At 36.9% G+C, this 19646-nt stretch overlaps 2 protein-coding genes across 2 annotated transcripts in view; one reads left to right on the forward strand and one right to left on the reverse strand.

Moving 5' to 3' along the window:
- The first annotated feature begins 3667 nt into the window (after positions 1–3667).
- On the forward strand, positions 3668–5531 carry LOC121426469 (galanin receptor 2b-like). Its single transcript, XM_041622789.1, has 2 exons — positions 3668–3829; positions 4312–5531. The coding sequence occupies exon 2, from the start codon at positions 4395–4397 to the stop codon at positions 5397–5399; it is 1005 nt and encodes a 334-aa protein (XP_041478723.1). The 5' UTR covers positions 3668–3829; positions 4312–4394; the 3' UTR covers positions 5400–5531.
- A 6041-nt stretch (positions 5532–11572) lies between these two features.
- The window catches only part of LOC121426107 (polycystic kidney disease protein 1-like 1), a 115127-nt gene continuing 107053 nt past the window's right edge, over positions 11573–19646 (reverse strand). Inside the window, exons 64-66 of the mRNA XM_041622270.1 lie at positions 15596–15732; positions 14566–14828; positions 11573–14012 (exon numbers count right to left, since the gene is read on the reverse strand). Of these exons, the coding sequence (XP_041478204.1) occupies positions 12919–14012; positions 14566–14828; positions 15596–15732 (1494 nt within the window). The 3' untranslated portion in view covers positions 11573–12918. The remainder of the gene's footprint in view (positions 14013–14565; positions 14829–15595; positions 15733–19646) is intronic.

A 19646-nucleotide genomic window follows, 5' to 3' on the forward strand; every position in this document is an offset into this window, starting at 1 on the left:
CAGGGGCATGTTCGGGATATGATAAATGGGGGCACAGCAATTTTTAATTTTTCTTCAGAAAAAATCTGGGAAGCAAAAAAGGACTCTCTCTTTCTTCAAAAAGGGATAGACTCCCCATAAAAGAGTGGGCACAATGCCTCACTGGAGACAGGGTGGATGGAGTGCCCCCCTCTCCCTCTCTCTCAATCTCTCTCCTACCCCCTCCCCCTCTGATCTCTCTCTCTCTCACTCTCTCTCTCTCTATCCTCTCCTTTTCTCTCTATTTATCTATATCCCTCCTCTTTATCTCTCTCCCTTTCTCCTCGGCTCCTTGGTAGCGCATGAGGGTAAATTGCCGATTCGTCCTCTCACCACAACATGGTGTAATTTCATTTAATCTAATGCCATTCCGTCCATCGACATTTCGTCTTACAACCATCTGGTCCAATCATCACTTCGTCTAATCACCATTTCGTCTATGACCATTTCGTCTCATTATCAGTTGGTCTAATATCCATTTAATGTTCATTCATTTCGCCCAATGAACAAATTAGACCAAATGGTATATGGACTAAATGACAATTGGAACAAGTGGTCATTAGACGAAGTGGTGAGTGCACGAATTGACAATTAGATCATGCGGATATTGGACGAGTTAGCTAATGGACGAATTGGCATTAGACGAAGTGGAAATAAACCACACATGAGTATGGAATACAATCAATCGTCTTGACAGACGATCATAGCAAGCACGGATAGAGACATCATAATCATCTTCAACGTGAACACAATACTAGCAAAGTATTTGTACAGTAAATCAATTCAGATTTCTATATAACTGTCAAGGTGATATGATGAAATGAACATGCAATTGAAAAGGGGAAAACATATTTACCCCATCTTTGCAAGCATGTTCGTTTTGATAAACTCGGGGAAAATATAGGTGAAGATTTAAAGAAATCGATCTAAAAAAAATGGAGCTATATATATTAAATATAATTATATTAAAACAATCATTAAAAAATGAAAGTGACTCTTTTTGTGGGTTGGATCAGACATATCATTTATTTCATACCCTCTTCCATAAGTTTTTTTTTAATCATTTCCATTTAAAGGTAATTTTAATTTATGGAATTCATATTACTAAAAATATTTAAAGATTCATAAAATCCGCTATTATTCAGATATCTATCAATCATTCACTAATATTGTTGGATACCGTCACATCAGTGAGAACTTCTAGGTTGGATTCAGACTAGGTCATGGAGTGATATATTATTCTTTTAATTGTATTTGACAATGAAATACTTGTTTTAAAGAGCAACCCATTATGGGATACATATGTAAAACGTTAATGATAGTACCATAAAATCCATCCGTGCACTTGCCATTCTGTTCACGAATGCAAATATCTGTGCGGAACAAAATGTTTCTACGACAACATCACACTTAAGAAGTTATAATACTTGTAACCATAAAGATGTAGGCGATCAATAAATCAAAATTACACTGCTCATGAGAAAAAAATGCGTAGCAAATATATTTGCAGTAGTTCGTCCATGTATTCTTGAATGTATTTTATTGACTTTTATTATTCAGTGATATTTATTATACAAAATATCATAGTGATATTTTTCCTTTTGACATTTACATAGATTAATTAAAACCAGAAAAGTACCCAAAATATACTTTTTTTTCCAACTCCCTACCTCTATTGAAAGTCCAACAGCCAATAGAAAGATAAATGCTTTATGTTTGCAATTGCTTGTGTCGATTCTGCATTTAGGCATGGGACGAACTTCTTTTTAAAAAAAAAAAAGATATAGGCCACTATGAATTGATTGATTTTTAAAACTTCTTGCTTCAAAATATGCCTAACAAAAGATCGTTTAATATGCGTTATTTTAACACCAAATTTGCAATACATCTGGGCCCTGTCTTACAAAGAGTTACGATTGATCCGATCAATCGCAACTATGGACGGCCAGCAACGTCAACATGTATTATGCATGATTGTTCAAAAAATTTTCTATGATGTATATTAATGCATTCGTTGTTTTCTGGAAAATTCACTGTGCTTATTGTTTACTAAAGACATTGTGCCAATTTCCCATAGAAAAAAATAAGACAATGATTGATTTCCATAGAGTTAAGATTGATTGGATCAATCGTAACTCTTTGTAAGACGGGGCCCTGGTTCTTTGGAAGCCGCGCAATTACGACCGCCATTAATGGGCAATTACACACCGCGGTATGATTTTAAATGGCGGTTCAATGCCGCATTTCCCCCATGTTTGATGCAATTACAGCACTTTATTTCAGTTTGGCCAATTTATTTTTAATAGATTACAGCAATGTAGGCACGTATATTGTGCTAGGTTGTCAGGCAAGGACGGTGACATAGACATTTCGAAACGTTGTAACCCAACTAAACGTGAATCGGCCAAACTATAGGGCTTTGATTGCATTCACTTGCACCCAGATTTATCTACAAAAACGCACACTTTCTATCTCACATAAGCACACACACACACATTCGCACTCCTTCTATCAATGTCTCTGTCTCCACCTCTCTCAACTCCAGCTTTCTTTATCTTTCTTTCTCTTTCCTCCCATTCTCTCTCTCGTCAGACGCATTTGTCGAAATTCTCAAATAAAGGTATCTATAGTTTGCACGATATAGCCTTTCCTTTACAATTTAATCATTTAGATGTTCGACTTACACGACGTCATAAAAGCTTGTATGGAAAAATTGTTTAAAAAAATAATGTTCATTTAATGCTATATACCTTGAGAAATATAATAAAATCGAGTGTATAAAACTATGTTTAAAGTCATAATTATATGTGAATAAGGAAGTTTTCATTTTTTTTACTCTTTATATTTCCGTTTTTCCGTAGTTATGTTTGTACCACTATCCAAAATCACACTCTCACCCCACACTCACACACACACTCGTATATATACATATATTTTTTATTCAACAATTATGTGAAGCCACGTGGCTGTATCCAGAATTATTCATTACAAATAATTATGTCAAAGCAAATAAATGTGGGTTTCGCTCTTTGACAAAGTGTCATCAGCGTCGCAGCGTTCATTGATCATCGGCAATGAACCAGAAAATTTTGTTGAAACTACTTCTTTTATTAGCGAAGGCACGGGAAAATCCGCGACTTCCCCAATATTGTATGAAGTAATTTCATAAAAATACTTGCAATTCAGCTTAACATAATTTATATTAATAAATAAAGAGTGGCGGGACTATAGGATATTGTGAGGAGGAGGGGGGGGGGCAATGTGTCTCGACTCCCCAAGGTGACGTTATATATATTGTAGAATGACATGGCTCAAACCTTGTTATTTAAGCTCTTCCTTCTTTCTTCCCCTTTTCGGTTTTTTAATTTTACCCCTACCTTTTTGTTAGCAGTACTTACTACTTAAGGTACATACCCTGCCCCCCTCCACCACCCCAATTGTCTCTTTTTTTATCTCCATCTCTCTCCGCCCCCTCTCCCCCCCCCCCCTCTCTCTCTCCCTCCCTCCCTCTCTCTCCCTCCCTCCCTCTCTCTCTCCCTCTCTGAACGAGTGGAGGACCAGGGCGAGGTCATTAGCTCGGTCCTATCCGATTTGTTCAGTCGCTGGAGCGTGTCCATATATTTGTTCAAAACTGCATTCCAAAATATAAAGATCCTGTTCCAATTTCTGTCTAAATGACTTTGCATCATATATAAACTTTTTAAAACCAGTTTTCATTTTAGTCAGGCTATCAGTTGAGTCGAAATTCAATTAAGAGGACTTTGAGGAGTACAGCTATCCCGACAGCTATAAGAATTCTTGTAGTCAGGGGGTAAGTGCTAAGCATCTACCAAGTCTTGTAGACTAGACTTATAGAAATCATCACACTATTGCAATTGCTCCAAATCCTGGTTATGAATATGATATTTAAAGTACTTGATTATCACAGGCGATTTCTTTTAAAGAAATTCTCTGACATAACCTTTCTCGTACACTGCCGTACTATGTGTTGTTTCAAACTTGTGTATTAGGTCGGATTATATGAATCCAATAACTTCATTTCATTGATAAAAATCCTATTTTCTTTCCATGCAAATTCTAATTTTGTATTGACCAATAGAAAAATCAGACGAGATCTCTTCAAAGGACGCCATATGGCCATATAGCATTTGCTTTAATAACAAAATATCTTATTAAATTATGTACACAATAAATGCAAAATTGTACTTGCTACTTGGGTTTTTCAGTCGACGGAATGCAACTGATTTTGAAAAGTCTTCAAACTTTATTATTTCAAATCGTTTACCTTTCTAGAAAGAAGACTGCAGGCGACTGAAGCTTCGAAACGCACGAAAAACAATTTGGACCCTAGTCATATTCGGAAGATCGAGGTTGCAATGGGCGCAGAGTCGCAGAACATCTCGATGAATGTCGAATGGGTGTGGGCACCTGTTACGTGGGAATGGTGGCAGATTATCCAATTAGTCCTAGCCATCATTGGAATCTTAGGAAACCTGATGGTGATGCTGGTGATCTTCAGGCCAAACCGGAAGCGCTGCGCAACCGACACCCTGATAGGAGCACTGGCCGTTGCCGACTTCCTCACGTCCATCTTTATCATACCGCATCCTCATGCCATCCAGCTTCCTGAAACCTTCGGAGGCGAGTTCTACTGCAGGATCATCCACACTTCCATCCTGATGTGGATATCTATCTGCGCATCAATCTTCACCCTGACAACCATATCAATCGAGAGATTGGTAGCTGTACGCTTTCCAATCTGGTTTCAACGTCTTTTTTCCCCAAAGCGCACCTCCATCGGAGTCGTCTTCATCTGGATTGCCGCCTTTGTAATCAACATCGGAAGTCTCTATGCCCACTTCGTAAGAGACAACCAGTGCATCCTTTCGTTGCCAGTGGCCTTTCACAAGTTCCTTGGCGTTTGTCTATTCGTTCTTGAGTACGTCGTTCCCGTCTTCATCATGGTGACATCGCACGGTTGGACGATCTACAGCCTTCGCCAGCGTCGAGCCACAGCACTCCGTCAGGTTGAGAATCGTGTCCTTCAAACACTCCTCATCGTCGTCATCACGTTCATCATCTGCTGGACACCTGATCAGTTTGGATTCCTTGTCTTCAACCTCGGGGTCGTCCCGTTCACCCACCTCTTCAGTCCTCTCTACAGATGCTTCGTCATCTTGGCCTTCGCCAACTCCTGCGCCAACCCTTTCATTTATGCAGCAAGGATGCCTAGGTTCAGGAAGGCTATGATGGATCTATTCTGTATTAAGAGCATCTCACGTGGAGATGGTGTTCCGTCCGTCTTCGCAGGTGACGGTGAAGGGAGATCAGATGAAGTTGAGATAAAAACAAAATCATCATCCGTCGCTTCACTCTCGTAAAGGTTTATTCAGGAATGAAGTTAAGTTCTCATGGATCAATACTTACCCTGCGTAAAATTTACCTGGCTGTAACTCACAGTATTACCATAGGTTCAGCCAGAGGTGTCGAACCTGGGGGGGGGGGGCAGGGGGGTGATCGCCCCAACAATGAAAATATTGGGGGGCAAACATATCGTTTTGCCTCTTCCAATAATTCCGCATGTGCAAAAATAAAATAAGATTGTAATATTACACGGAAATCAGCAAGCGATTTTGAGATACACAACTCGTTCTTTATTTAAAATCGTGCTCAAAATGTCCGCTTTTCAGATTGAAATATAAAAAAATTTCAGCTCGCGCTTCGCGCTCGCATCATTTCTGTGGCAAAAGACCATACTTTTCATAATTAAATAGGTGAATAGAATGTCCCATTTTCAGTTCTAAGCCTCAAAAGAAATCCCGCTTTGATTTGCAATAATCTTTTGTTGGGTATTTATATATTGTTCTTTATTAAAAAAAACTCCATTAAACTCAATTTTTTCAGATCGAAATATCAAAGTTTTCAGCTCGCTCTTCCAGCTCGCAACTATTGTTTTTTTTTAGATATCCATCTTTACTATTGGTATCAAAATGCTTAGAATATCAAGCTTTCGGGTCAGAATATAAAGAAATTTCAGCTCGCGCTCGTAATAATTTTTTGGTAAGATATCTGCCTCTATCTCATGAGTCATATTTCAAACATACTTCATTCTATAAAGTGCGTATCAAAAAAAAGTTTACACTTAGAAAAAATCCTGTAAAATTATACTTATGTAATATCTTGAAAATGTTTCTACATTTTAACATTGGTATAGATCCATTTAAGCAAATGACGATATAACTGTCGAAAAATATTTCCGCTTGAGTGAGCACTACTTACTTTTGAAAAATGAGTGAAAAATGATTTGCACAGAACTTCGGAATACTTATGCGAATAAAAGTATACCTTAATCATTAAGAACACGTGAAATTTAGCTAGTAAAATTGATATGAAGATATTTTTACCTTTTCTAACTTGTTTTCTTGCCCAAAACACTTCGAAGAGTGCATTGCACCACTCCCCCACACACCGAGGCCATCGTTAAGATATTTGCTTTACACTGAGCTGTGATTTACATAAAATGGCTAAGGCTTCCTTTACATTTTATGAATCATTGTTAAGCTAGGGAAAAGTGTGGAGGAAACAAGTATCAAATTAAAAATGAAATGTAAACCCACTTTAATGACACAAACTTAGTGAAAAATGCTGGAGATGTCTGATATAAAATTTTGTTCAGATTCAGTGATGTCCTCAGATCCAGCTTGCACAAAAGGGTAAAGATTGTGTTTACTAAGTGTTGAAATTTTAATTTGGGTTGCAAAATTGTTACAAAATGCTTGAATGTATCCGTTTTATTTCAATTGACTAAAAGTGCAAGGAAAATGTATGAGAAATGTTTCGCAGGTTAAGTTTGATTTCGCCCTTTCCCCTTGACACAGCGTAAAAACGAGCATTTCTGCGCAAACAGATTTCTGCGAGCTTTACAAAAATGGACAGTGCTCAGTCAAGTGTAATATTCTGTCAAAACTTTTACTTTCATTGGATAGATGAGACCCAAACCCAAGATTATATGTGAAAAATTACCCACATGTTGTATATTTTTTTAATTCCCAGGACTTTTTCAAAGTGTAAACTTTTTTTTGATACGCACTGTATATCCTCCATATATCTTGACAGAGCGGGGATAAAAAAGGGTAGTTTGTTTGGTGTCAACGACCTTAATGCCACGTCAATTTTTCTAATTGAATAATAGTGGCATAACCCAATGCAGACAATATTTTTTATTATATATTTTTTGTTTTCTTTCTCACTTCTTATTTTTCCCATAATTCTCTTCGTTCCTTCACTACTTTTGGAAAATCAGGAATATCGATCCTTGGAAAAAAAAGATTGGCAGTTCTCATTAATTGTAGGAAAAATATTTATATATTTGTATACTGTTTAGTAAATGAAATTCCATTGCAGGGTTCATATTTTACGAGACAAAAACCATTAGATTAAAGGTTTTTGAACCTTGCGTATTCTGAAAGTTTATCTGACAGTACTTGCAAATGATTGTTTTCTCAAAGTAAGTGATGGTGAAAACAGTCTTACATGTAGACAGAATGGAAGATGAGGTGGCAAAAATGTAATTTTTATAACTTTTGCTTTGATTCTCTTCCGAGATTTTTAGTCAATCAAAACGATTCCTGTTACCCTGATCTCATATGGTCTTATTATAGTAAGTAATCATAGTTTTCATAATTGTTATAATTTTGTAAGTTGTACAGTTACATAAAAGCCTTGAATTATATATTTTATTTTTGATATCTACACGTATTCTAATGTATCCGCTTGTTATATGCACTACAAAATACTAATTAATGATTAGTGGTTAATAGTGGTTAGCATTAGCTTTTTAATGCTATTTACTTTATAACTTCCTTGTATTGGATGAACTATGGATTGCCTAATTCTTGGTAACCTTAATAAAGGTCATAATTATTCGCAATTCAATCTCTCATTAACGTACATGAGGAAAAATTGAAATATTCATTTTCAGTAAGTAGTAACACATATCAATGATACACGAAATGTAAAAAAAAACAGTGGCAGCGCTGTCACCATGCCACTAATTTGCATATCGCATATTACGTGTGTTATACCCGATTATCTCTTTAAATATTCTAATCGGGGGGCACTTCTTTTTAATTGTCAACCTGTCAATTTGACTATTTTCGCCAGTCGATTTGTTACTTGGATGGCCTTCCAAACAGAATACAGATAGTTGAATTTCATCGAAAGGCGGAATGCTTGGAAGTATATATGTACGGATAATCAAAAATTATTTTACAAAATATTATTATTTTGCGAGCGTTTCATGAAAGAACTTGTCAAAACTCAAGCAAGATGAGGAGAAACGTAGACTAACCTTGGCAAAATGAGGGACTTTCCCTGTCTTTCACCACACTGAAATATTTCGATTTTTTTTACGAATACTTCTTCTTCTCTATAAGTACAGGCCACCGTCTGGCGTATTGTCGTACTGTGACAATACAATACAATTGTATTTATATAATTTTGAAAGAAAAGAAAAAAAAATTATATGTTATACATATTTTGAACAAGTAGGCATATTATTCAAGAAAATTCCTATTCATGTACACGCCATACATGCTTACGGGTAGTTCCGTTCACATTTTGTAAATAAACTTCCGCTTTTCTTACGGCTATCGACCTGACGTTATCCAGGTCGTTGATTTCTATAAATTCTTTTGTTGAACGCAGGATTATTTTTATGATTGATTTCGGTAATACTTCTCGTCATCATTATCGTTATTACTATTATTATTATTAGCGATCCTGCCATTGTAAATGTTGGCAATACGTCATGATCATTGAAGCCTGTGGAAAACGAAAGCTACAATGCACAAAACACCTATCAATAAAACATGCTTTAAAATGACAAAGAGCTGATCGAAGACAAGGGTGAAAAAATAGCATATCATAGTTAACAGTAAACTAGGAGAATGAGAGGAGAGAGAGGGAGAGAAGTGAGAGAAAGAGACGATAAGAAAGATAGAAGAGAAAAAATAGAAGGGAAGAGTAAGAGATAAGAAAAATTGAGAAAAAGTACAATAAAGATGGTTTAGAACAAAATGTACAAAAACAGAGGAAGAAAGAGAATAAGAAAGATAGGTAATACAGCGAGAGCGGTGGCATGTAGGATGTAAGGGGGCGCCCTACACTCAGCTCCATTTCCAGAGGCCCCAAAAGGGAGGAGAGGAAAAGAGAAAAAAAAACTAAAGAATAATGAGAACGGTTTGAGAGAAGCTAGAGGATTAAGAAAAAATATCAATTTAAAATTGAAATGCCTTTTGAGAAGCTCGAGGAATAAGAAAAAAATACCAATTTAAACCTGTAATGCCCTTTGAAAACCTGAAATGCCCTTCGACATTGATCTAGTAACCTGACCTGAATAGACCTAGTTATAACCAAAAGAGGTTTTATGAATATAGTCCCTTAGCTTTTGGCTCAAATTACTGCTGGTACTTTAGACTTCTTAGGGCCTTTTCACACGTAAATCTTGAATCATCACTGTATTGATGGTTGCAATTCGTCTTTAGAATCATCAAACCTCCGCATCGGACCTTTCACACGCTCACTCAAAAACTGTGATTTGAATTCGAATTCCCAAGCGAAGGCGGTATGTGTCCTTGGTGAATTGTCAATCAAAGCACTGCATCGATACAATGAGTGCATGATAACTGTATTATCTATGAAAGTGCTTGAAAGGACACGTAAGCTCCGCTCCCTGAAAGATGTTTTGGAGGTCAAGCCTTTCACACATAGAATTTGTACCGTATTTTGAGTGAAACTTAACTGGAATTTAAGTAGAATTTGAATTTTTGATTGTGATTAGCATTTGTGATTCTAGTTTGGTTTCACATGTGCTCAAAGTTCGTCATTAACCTTCTTTATTACTGGAATCACCATTCAAGTTACGATTTTTTTACTGTGTGAAAGAGTGGTAAGATACTGCTGTGGACTTAAAAAAGCAATTTCATCAATACATTTTTTAAATCAGAGTAAAATTTAGACTTTTTGATAATAACCCCCTCCCTCCCCAACCACCACGCAATCCAAGGTCCATTTACCCCCAACTGCCAAATAAACTTGACTTGGTAGTAAGCTATTCATTTCATGTGAATTGTGAAACCCGATAACTATTTCATACAAGTTTAATTAAATTTTATCACATAGACTTGATGTAATAAAAAAACATCAACTTTTATCAATGTTTCACTGTGATGACCATTACCTTGACACAGTTACCAAAAATTCAAATCTTAAGTTTAGTTTTTCTTCTAGAATGTTGATTATTCGCGATGGTTACCCTCTTGGCATGGATGACGCACAAGTTCGCACAATCAGAACATGGTTTATTGACCTTAAATGACCTTCGACCTTGATCATGAGTCCTCAAACTCAAGTCATGTCATCAGAGACACTTGATTACCTCTATGTCCAAGTTGTGATTTAAGAGGACTTTATATCTTTTTAATTATAATTCAATTTCAAAAAAACTTCACTTTAGATTAAGATGCTAATGCTCACAGCATCCACTACCCTAAAAAAGGGGCCCCTATGTCTTGCTTCTACTATAAAGTGGACAGGGGTCGGAATGCATTTTAAAAAGACAAAAGATGCTTATTGTAAGAAGTTGGACCATGACCATCATGGTGTATTCAAATGAATCAAGAATGCTCTGCTCTGAATCAAACAATGCACATTGCACTGTTGTCTACTAACTCAAAACAAAGAGAAATACATTCTAAGATCAAATTTTCCATTTTTTTTCAAAATATTCTATTGAGAGTTTATTTGATTGTATTCCACATACAAAGTAAATTAATACCAAATTTCTGGTAGCAGTATTACCAGTTGTCTCAGACAAGTTAAATAAACAATAAGTTAACAAAAAATACATGGCTCATAAATTCATACAATCATATGAACATTTCTATTTAGAAGTATAAAAACCTGCATATCCCAATCAATTCCGGGGGGGGGACACTTACATTGACAAGTGGATACCATGCGCGGCCAAAAAACACGTAAAAAGGATGTCTTTTCAAGATAGGGCATGAGATAACGTGATAAGGGTGTCAAAAACACTAAAATATTAAAAAGGGTATCTATTTCGCTCGGAAAAATACACGTGTTTAGGATTAAATTTGCATGGATGACAAAACAAAATCAAAATGTTTTATAAAGGATGTCCTTTTTGCCCCAACACGCCATGTTTAGAGTCCGATTTGCGCGAGGTGTGGAAGCTAGGTGGGGCCGTACTAAACCAAATGGTTTGTAAAGGTAAAACTGACGGCCGACGCGGACCCATGACATAACAATAAAATATCGCTGTACTTGTATATTGGGGTTCATTTCAGGGAATACTTGCCAAGAGTATCGTTTTGTTTCCAATACTTGTCAAGGGATGCATATTCAGAATATGGAAAATACATCGCTGTGCTTGTTTAGGGGCTCAATTCTTGGAATAATTGTCAATAGTATTTGTTTCCAATACTTGTTAAGGGTAGGGTTTCACACGCCAATACTTGTTAAGGGATGCATTTTCAGAATATGAAAAATATGTGTTTAGGGTGCTTTTCAAGACCCCATGGTCGCGCAAGGTATCCACTCGTCAATGGACGTGGCCCCTCTGGGAATCAATTCTGTTAGGACGTAATGCATTTCCATGATAGCTATGCCAATAGAGTCCCGAAGTTTTCATGATGAAAATTGTTAAGGGTAATAGTAAAAACCTATTTTATGTGTTGGACCTCTATTGTTGAGGCTAACACTGCACACAGGTAATATTTCCATATGCACTTAAGCTTATGGTGCGTATGGCTGTAGCAGTAATGATATACCAATCTACATTGTCTCATTCATAAAATGAATATAAAATTACTTTACATTGGGGATAGCAATTTAAATATTACAAAACAATCATGGAATAGGCTTTCATAATCATAAAGCTCTGAATTTTGTATACATATATTGATAATTATTTGTAAAGCACAATTATGTTCAATCAAAATATTATAAAATGTTAATTCATTATATAATTCTTTTTATGCAAACAGTTTTACATTTGTACCATCCCCCCCCCTTCCTACAAAATATTAAACCTTTATTTTCCTTGAATTATACTCATGATATTGACATTTCCATAAAAAACACAACACAAAGATAATTATCAAAACCCACGGAATATGCAATACTAAATATAACATGGCATCAATGCATGGCTCAAAATTGTTTACTTACTCTGCAGCTTACCACATTTGTAATAAACTTTGCAAATATAAAAGTACAAAAATATACAATGTCTGTTTTCATAAAATTAATCCATTAAAAAGTATGTAGCACAGAAATGATTGCATAGGAAATAGCACAAATGAGAAAGAACTTTACTGTGGAAAGATTCTACCTTCCTTTAATTTTATATAAAACATAGAGACAAACAACGATAACATCTTTACATAAAATTGGCAAATACTGATTATCAAACAAGTATGTACGCCCACATGACATATAACACAATTCACATATAATACACAACACAGGAAATTAACATTCCATGTTCATATGATATGCATGGATGTAACAGTCAAAATAAAGGCGATATCAATGATGTACAATCAAATTTGAATACACTTGATATTGTTGGTGTAATGAAATGCATAATGGCCAAGTGAAAGGGAAGTTCCTGTGTTGGTCATGAAGTTAATATACCTCAATTCCTCAGGTAAAGCATTAATCATGAAGTTCATTAAACTGGATGGATTCTTGTAAGTCTCTTTGGTTTCTTAGAATACTCATTCACAATTGCATGCTTACTTCCTTGCATGTATGGATTAGGAAAAAAAATTGACCATCACACTTTTAAAATGTCTCATTTTAAGATTATGCAACTCAGTAATGACCCGGCAGAGAGTGCTTGCTCATCTCTATCACAGGAATGTGATCATCATCGTCAAATCCTTCACCATGACTGTCAGAACTGTAGCCTTCATTCACATGGCCAATATCCTGGAGCCGACTCCGCCCTTTTCCTTTACCCCTCGACTTGGTCTTCCTAAGCCTGGAGGATTGGGGTTTGCCCCCCTCGTGACCTTTCCTTTTCTTATGGGATCTGCTGGAAGTCGGGTGGTGACTCTGCTTTTCATTGTCACTGCTGTCAGAGACCACAAGATGCTCAAGGCTGTTGGGTAGAGGGAAACTCTCCATGCTGACTGTCAGATTTGGGTGGTGACCGATGGGGTAGTGGTCTTTGAGATCAGAGTCAACAGGGTGATCAGACACCAGATCATCAATACTTGGTCTACCATCCCCACCCTTCCTCCGATGCTTACCACCACCACCAACAGTTGCAGAGGGGTAATTCCGAGAACTACCACTTTGGTGGGACACCTGGGAATCTTGAGATATTGTCCTCGATGGTGCAGGTGGAGAAGCCCGTTTTTCGTTGGCCACGCGGGAGGAGCTGCAACCGCTTCTCTCGCTTGACTGGCTCTCTCCGAGATCCTCACCCTCCCATCCATGCTTTGTAAACGGTGTGATTTTCCAATTTCTGCCCCTCCTCTGAATTCCATCCACCCCGCTGGACCTCCTGCTCTCACGAGATCCAGTGTCTGTGTGCGAGCTTTCGCTGCCCCCGTAACCTCCCATGCCGTCACTACTCCGGCGATGTGAATAGGCCGATGATGAAGATGCATTCGATGTGTTGGAATCCTTATGCTGAATCCTCCCTCGAGTGGGTCTTTGGATCTCTTCACCATCTTCAGACAGTCTGGCAGCGTCTCTTATTGGGAAGACAGCAGCAGTGTGTGGTCTTGGTAACCTCTTAAGAAGATTCTTCTTGGATTGTGGTTTTGTTGGTGTCATTTCCATCGGGCATTCTTCCTCATGTGGTTCATCTATCTGTTTGATGGTAACATCATCTGCCCAGGCCTTTACTGTATTTGCCTTCCTCTGCACTCTTTGAGCTCTAATTTCTTCCAGGGTTCCTGTCAAAAACAGAATACACAGATTAAAAATAATCAGAATAATAAATACCTCACACCCCACCATCTATCTAGATATAAACTATAGGTGCACAATCATTATTACCCCCACCTTAAGATTTTCTTTAGACTATTTTGTTGTGTCTTTGCAGGGATGCCCTTAGCATCACACTTGCGCGCACCCCATTGGTACAGAAACCCCCTAATGGCGTTTCTGCATGCATGCAACACGTGAAAGTGTGGTGCTACGGGTGTTCCTGCACCAACACAATGATTTGTCCAGTCCAAGTCACATAATACCGTACAACTACAAACAGACACCTCTCAAAGGTTTGAAAGTTCCTCATACCTTTGAAGTTCCTCAAACCTTTGAAGTTCCAGTCAGTACTTCTACCAACTCATTAAGAATTTGAGACCAATATTGCATGTTCCTTGTTGTTTTCCTAAGATTACTAATCTTCATTTTGTCTCTCAAATATTGTCACAATGTGATACACATCTTTATTGCATTCTACAATTATTTCACATTTGAAACCAACAAATTTACTGGGCATACCTAGATTCTTCATGGGCTGTGGGAAAGCAACTTGTCCATCATCCTTTCGATATGCCGTAGCTGGTCGACCAGCCTCAACCTCATTCAAATCGGCACAAGAGAGGGCGGTGTCCTCTCCAATATCATAAGAAGCTAATGATCCTGAGGCTGTTAGCTGTCCACTGTCCCTATCAAGGCCATCAAGACCAGGTTCGTCACTCTCCAACCCGTCCTGTTGCCTGGATAGCTGCAATTGACGGAAGATCTCCAGTTCCAGCCTAGCCCTGTGAGGGGAATGAGGTTGACAGAAGTTTCTTGAATATTGGAAGACAATTTCTTTATCATCACTCTTCTCCTTTTCTCTTTCATCCAGTTTCTTTTAGCCCTTCTTTTGTGTTCCCTCACTTTGTTTTAACATCTATTTGTTTTGGCTTCTTCTTTTACACTGCTCTCCTCTTCTACCCTCTCATTAAACATTCTTTTTAACTTGCTTTCACTTCTTCTCCTCTCCTTTTCACTATGTGTCTGTTCTCTCTCCATTTCCTTTGGATCTCTCATTCTTTCTTCAATCCCTTCTTCCTTCACTCATAAATTCTCTTCGTTTTTTTTCTTTGTTTTGATATTTTTATACCATTTCTATTCTTTCTCTTGTCTACTTTTACTTTCCTCTCCTATTTCATCTCACCTTCTCTCTTATCCTTCCCCTCTTTACTTGTGTGTTCTGTCCTCCCATACTTGTTTACTTCTTTTCCCTCCTTTTTTCTTCTTTTCTCCCATTTCTTTTTATTCCTTCCCTTTCATCTCAATTATTTTAGTTTATCTTATCTCCCTTTTTCCCTTTAATATCTTTTGATCTACTTTATCATACGTTTTGACCTATCTTATTTCATTTCTATTTCTCTAACATATTTTCCTATTATATTTCCCTTTTCCTCTCTCAGTATTTTCTGCCCTTCTATTTTTTTCCATCTGGCAATTTCTCCTGCTTGTCTCCTTCACTATCCCTCTCATTTCCCCTCTCCTTCATTTCCAATGCATCTTCAATTCTTACCTCAATCCCTTATGCCTATCAGGCTCATCATCTTCTGGAGATGTCATCAGCTCTCGTAGTTCTGGATTGTTAAAGTACAGCTGCTCCTCCAAACGTTGTACCCGCTCTTCGAACTTATCATTGTCAAATTCTTGATCCTGTTATAGAAAGAGTGGCAATGTAAGATGATTTCAAGTATGGTGTTAAAATACTGTCCGACCTCTCTTATCCGGACACGTTGGGACCAGCACCAATCCGGATAAGGGATTTATCCGGATCTGGGAGACCCGATATTAAATACACGCAGCTGCGCTGCTGGCTGCCTCCCCAGGCCACCGGCAGTAGCTACACTATTGTAGTGGGCGTACGGTAAAGACAATATTAACTGCAGAGTCAGTGCAAATTATAGGCAGTGTTTTTATAGAAATAAAATTGATCAATGGCAAAAACTCTTGGATAATTTACCTGCTAAAAATGACTGAGGTAGGCCTATACATCGAGCATACCTCGAAAGAAAGAGAATGACTTGATGAAACCAAGTTTTAAAATCAGATCATCGCGGCGGCAGGTATCGCAGCTTCGCAATGTCAGCCATTGTTACATTGACTGTAGGCTCATACATGATAGATGGCGCTGTCTGTATTGAGGCCTAAAGTTAGCTAGCAAGACATGTGTTGTTTTTCCCGCAAAGCAAAAAGAGAAACGTGATGAAATGTTTGCGTTGCACTCTGATTTACTGGAAATTATCATTCCTAAAGTTCTTTTGGTGATTTGGGTGAGATATTTTCATGAAAAATATGTTTGGTGTAGGGTGACTATGTTGGGAAATATATGTAATCAAAGTGAGAAAATCTTATTTCCTCACGTACCGGTACTAGATTAAATTTAAAAAAAATTTAAAAATCTCGGCAAGTGTGAGTCCGGATAATAGAGAGATCCGGATAAGGGGAGGCCGGATAAGGGGAGGCCGGATGAGAGAGGTCGGACTGTACTGTTATTTGTATAAAGATAAAACAACAACAGTCACAACATTAACATAACTGAGTTATTTTAATCATGGACCTATTAGAGATGGACATTCAACGCTATCATTTCTTTGATCGAACGAGATTCGCCGCCTAGTGAGAACATACATGTACAGGTGTTTTTACAATGGCGACTACCAAGGTGTACCTGATCATTTACAAAGGCACAGCTTTCCTGGTTTGTTTTGGTTTTTCAATCAACATGCTTTAGATTTGAAAATAAGCAATATTAGATTAGCAAACTTAAGCAGCAGACAATTTTGTGACATAAAATATGTTATTGTTATTGGACACACTTCAGCACGCGCACAATGACCTCAATAACATTAAGATATAAACGCTCTCTACACAATATGAGCCATGTATCTCTGGAATACTGGGAAGAAAATTGGAACAATGAGATTGTAAATAAAAGACAATCACAATATTGCCTCGATCTTAAAATATGCATAAATTTTCCCAAATAAAACACATGGAACTAGGATTTTGAAAGGTAAGCCAGGGCCCCGTCTTACAAAGAATGGCGATTGATCCAATCAATCACAACTATGGACGGCCAGCAACATCAAAATACAAAATGCATGTTTGTTCAAAATGTTTCCTAGATATGACGTAAATTACATAAATTCATTGTTTTCTTGACAATTTGGTGTGTTCGCTGTTGTTTAGGAAATTTTGACAATTTTATGTAGAAATGTAGAAAAAATTATGACACTGATGGATTTCCATAGAGTTACGATAGATTGGATCAAACGTACCTCTTTGTTGGATGAGGCCCAGAACTGCACATCGACTTTCCAGGATTTAAGTGATTTAAAATTTTCTGCGCACACATTTTGCGCAATATCAATTTATTCAGGAGTCCATTATAGACTATGGTTTGGATAAGGTTGTGATATTTAACTGGGAAATGAAATTACAAAAGATACAGAGGAGGAAAAGAAACCAAACAGTTATAGGAAGAGTCCTTGTTATTAAGACTCAACTTGTAAGTCAAATATTTCATTTAATCATGTCTTGCCCATTTCTTTATCAGATAGTGAAGAAACTGGAGAAATTATTGACCACTTTTCATGGAACTTGAAACTTGAGAAAGTTAAGTGCATTGCAGTTGTAAAAGTATATGAGGATGGTGGTATTAGAATGATTGACATTCAGAAATTAAAATAAAATTCATATTGAAATGTTTGCCATGAATTGTTGATGATACTAATTGTTATTTGAAGGATATTGCCTTATTGAATTTGGAATCATTTGGAGGTGTCAGAATAAGTAACTGTACTATGGATAATCATGAGATAAAAAAGTGGGGTTTTTTTAATTGCCAAAATTTTATACTGAAGTTATTTAAGCATGATCCCACCTCAAAGAATCCATAAAAAAGATGATTTAATTATTCTCAAATATACAGATTTTATGGTATGATATATTAATTTTCTTTAATAATCAACCACTTTTCTATAGAGATTGGTTCGCTAGCACAATAATTTTTATGAAAGAAATTTGCATTGAAGGAAAATAAGTTTCTCTCACAATACTGAAAGAAAATTTCGAATTAGAGAAAATAAGAGTAAGAGCCCTATTTGATTATTCTTAACTAAAGAGTGCGATACCAAAAGTGTGGTTGAATAACTTAAATGATTACATTTCCTTGGACATCCCCAAAATACCATTGAAGGGAAAAGAGAAACAACTTCAGTTCTGTTCCAGCAAGTTATTGTACCATATTTTATCACATTACAGAACCAATGATGGTCCTACATATTGGGCCAACGTCGGTGATAAATCTATAAATTGTAGAAATCTCTTTCAAAGAAATTTAGCAAATATCTATTTTTAAACAAGTGGAATGCCTCTGGCCCTCTCACCTGCATCACGCGGTTCAATATAGCAGCAGTGCTGACTTTGAATACTACTCTAACTCACACAAGATGTTCAGTGATACATGGTTACTCTTATGTCCACTTTTTATGAACGAGACCAATAAACTTACAGAGATATGATGGTTATTCAACAAAAAAACCCAACATGGCCAAAGTTCATTGACCTTACATGACCTTTATCATGTGACCTGAAACTCGCACAGGATGTTCAGTGATACTTGATTACTCTTATGTACAAGTTTCATGAATCAGATCCATAAACTTTCAAAGTTTTGATGGTAATTCAACAGATAAACACAATTCGGCCAAAGTTCATTGACCTTTGACCTTGGTCATGTGACCTGAAACGCGCACAGGATGTTCAGTGATATTTAATTACTCATATGTCCAAGTTTAATGAACTAGACTAATAAACTTTCAAAGTTATGATGGTAATTCAACAGATACCCCCGATTCAGCCAAAGTTCATTGACCCTAAATGACCTTTGACCTTAATCATGAGACCTGAAACTTGCACAAAATATTCAGTGATGCTTGATTACTATTATGTCCAAGTTTCATGAATCATATCCATAAACTTTCAAAGCTATGATGGGAATTCAACAGATATCCCCAATTCGGCCAAAGTTCATTGACCCTAAATGACCTTTGACCTTGGTCATGTGACGTGAAACTCATGCAGGATGTTCAGTGATACTTGATTAACCTTATGTCCAAGTTTCATGAACTAGGTCCATATATTTTCTAAGTTATGATGACATTTCAAAAACTTAACCTCAGGTTAAGATTTCGATGTTGATTCCTCCAACATGGTCTAAGTTCATTGACCCTAAATGACCTTTGACCTTGGTCATGTGACATGAAACTTTAATAGGATGTTCAGTAATACTTGATTAACCTTATGACCAAGTTTCATGAACTAGGTCCATATACTTTCTAAGTTATGATGTCATTTCAAAAACTTAACCTCAGGTTAAGATTTGATGTTGACGCCGCCGCCGTCGGAAAAGCGGCGCCTATAGTCTCACTCTTGTATAACTTAATTCCCATAACAATGATATTTTTATATCAACTGGATAACTTTGATATATGTCAAATTTGTAATATCAAGAAAGATTTGACACATGCTTTTGTATCGCAGTTTGAATAGGCCTTTCTTTCACA

Source organism: Lytechinus variegatus, chromosome 13 (assembly GCF_018143015.1).
Source record: "Lytechinus variegatus isolate NC3 chromosome 13, Lvar_3.0, whole genome shotgun sequence".
Lineage (NCBI taxonomy): Eukaryota > Metazoa > Echinodermata > Echinoidea > Temnopleuroida > Toxopneustidae > Lytechinus > Lytechinus variegatus.

What these genes read in the sequence shown, in the direction of transcription:
- LOC121426469 (XM_041622789.1), top strand. Translation starts at nt 4,395, where the DNA reads ATGGGCGCAGAGTCGCAGAACATCTCGATGAATGTCGAATGGGTGTGG.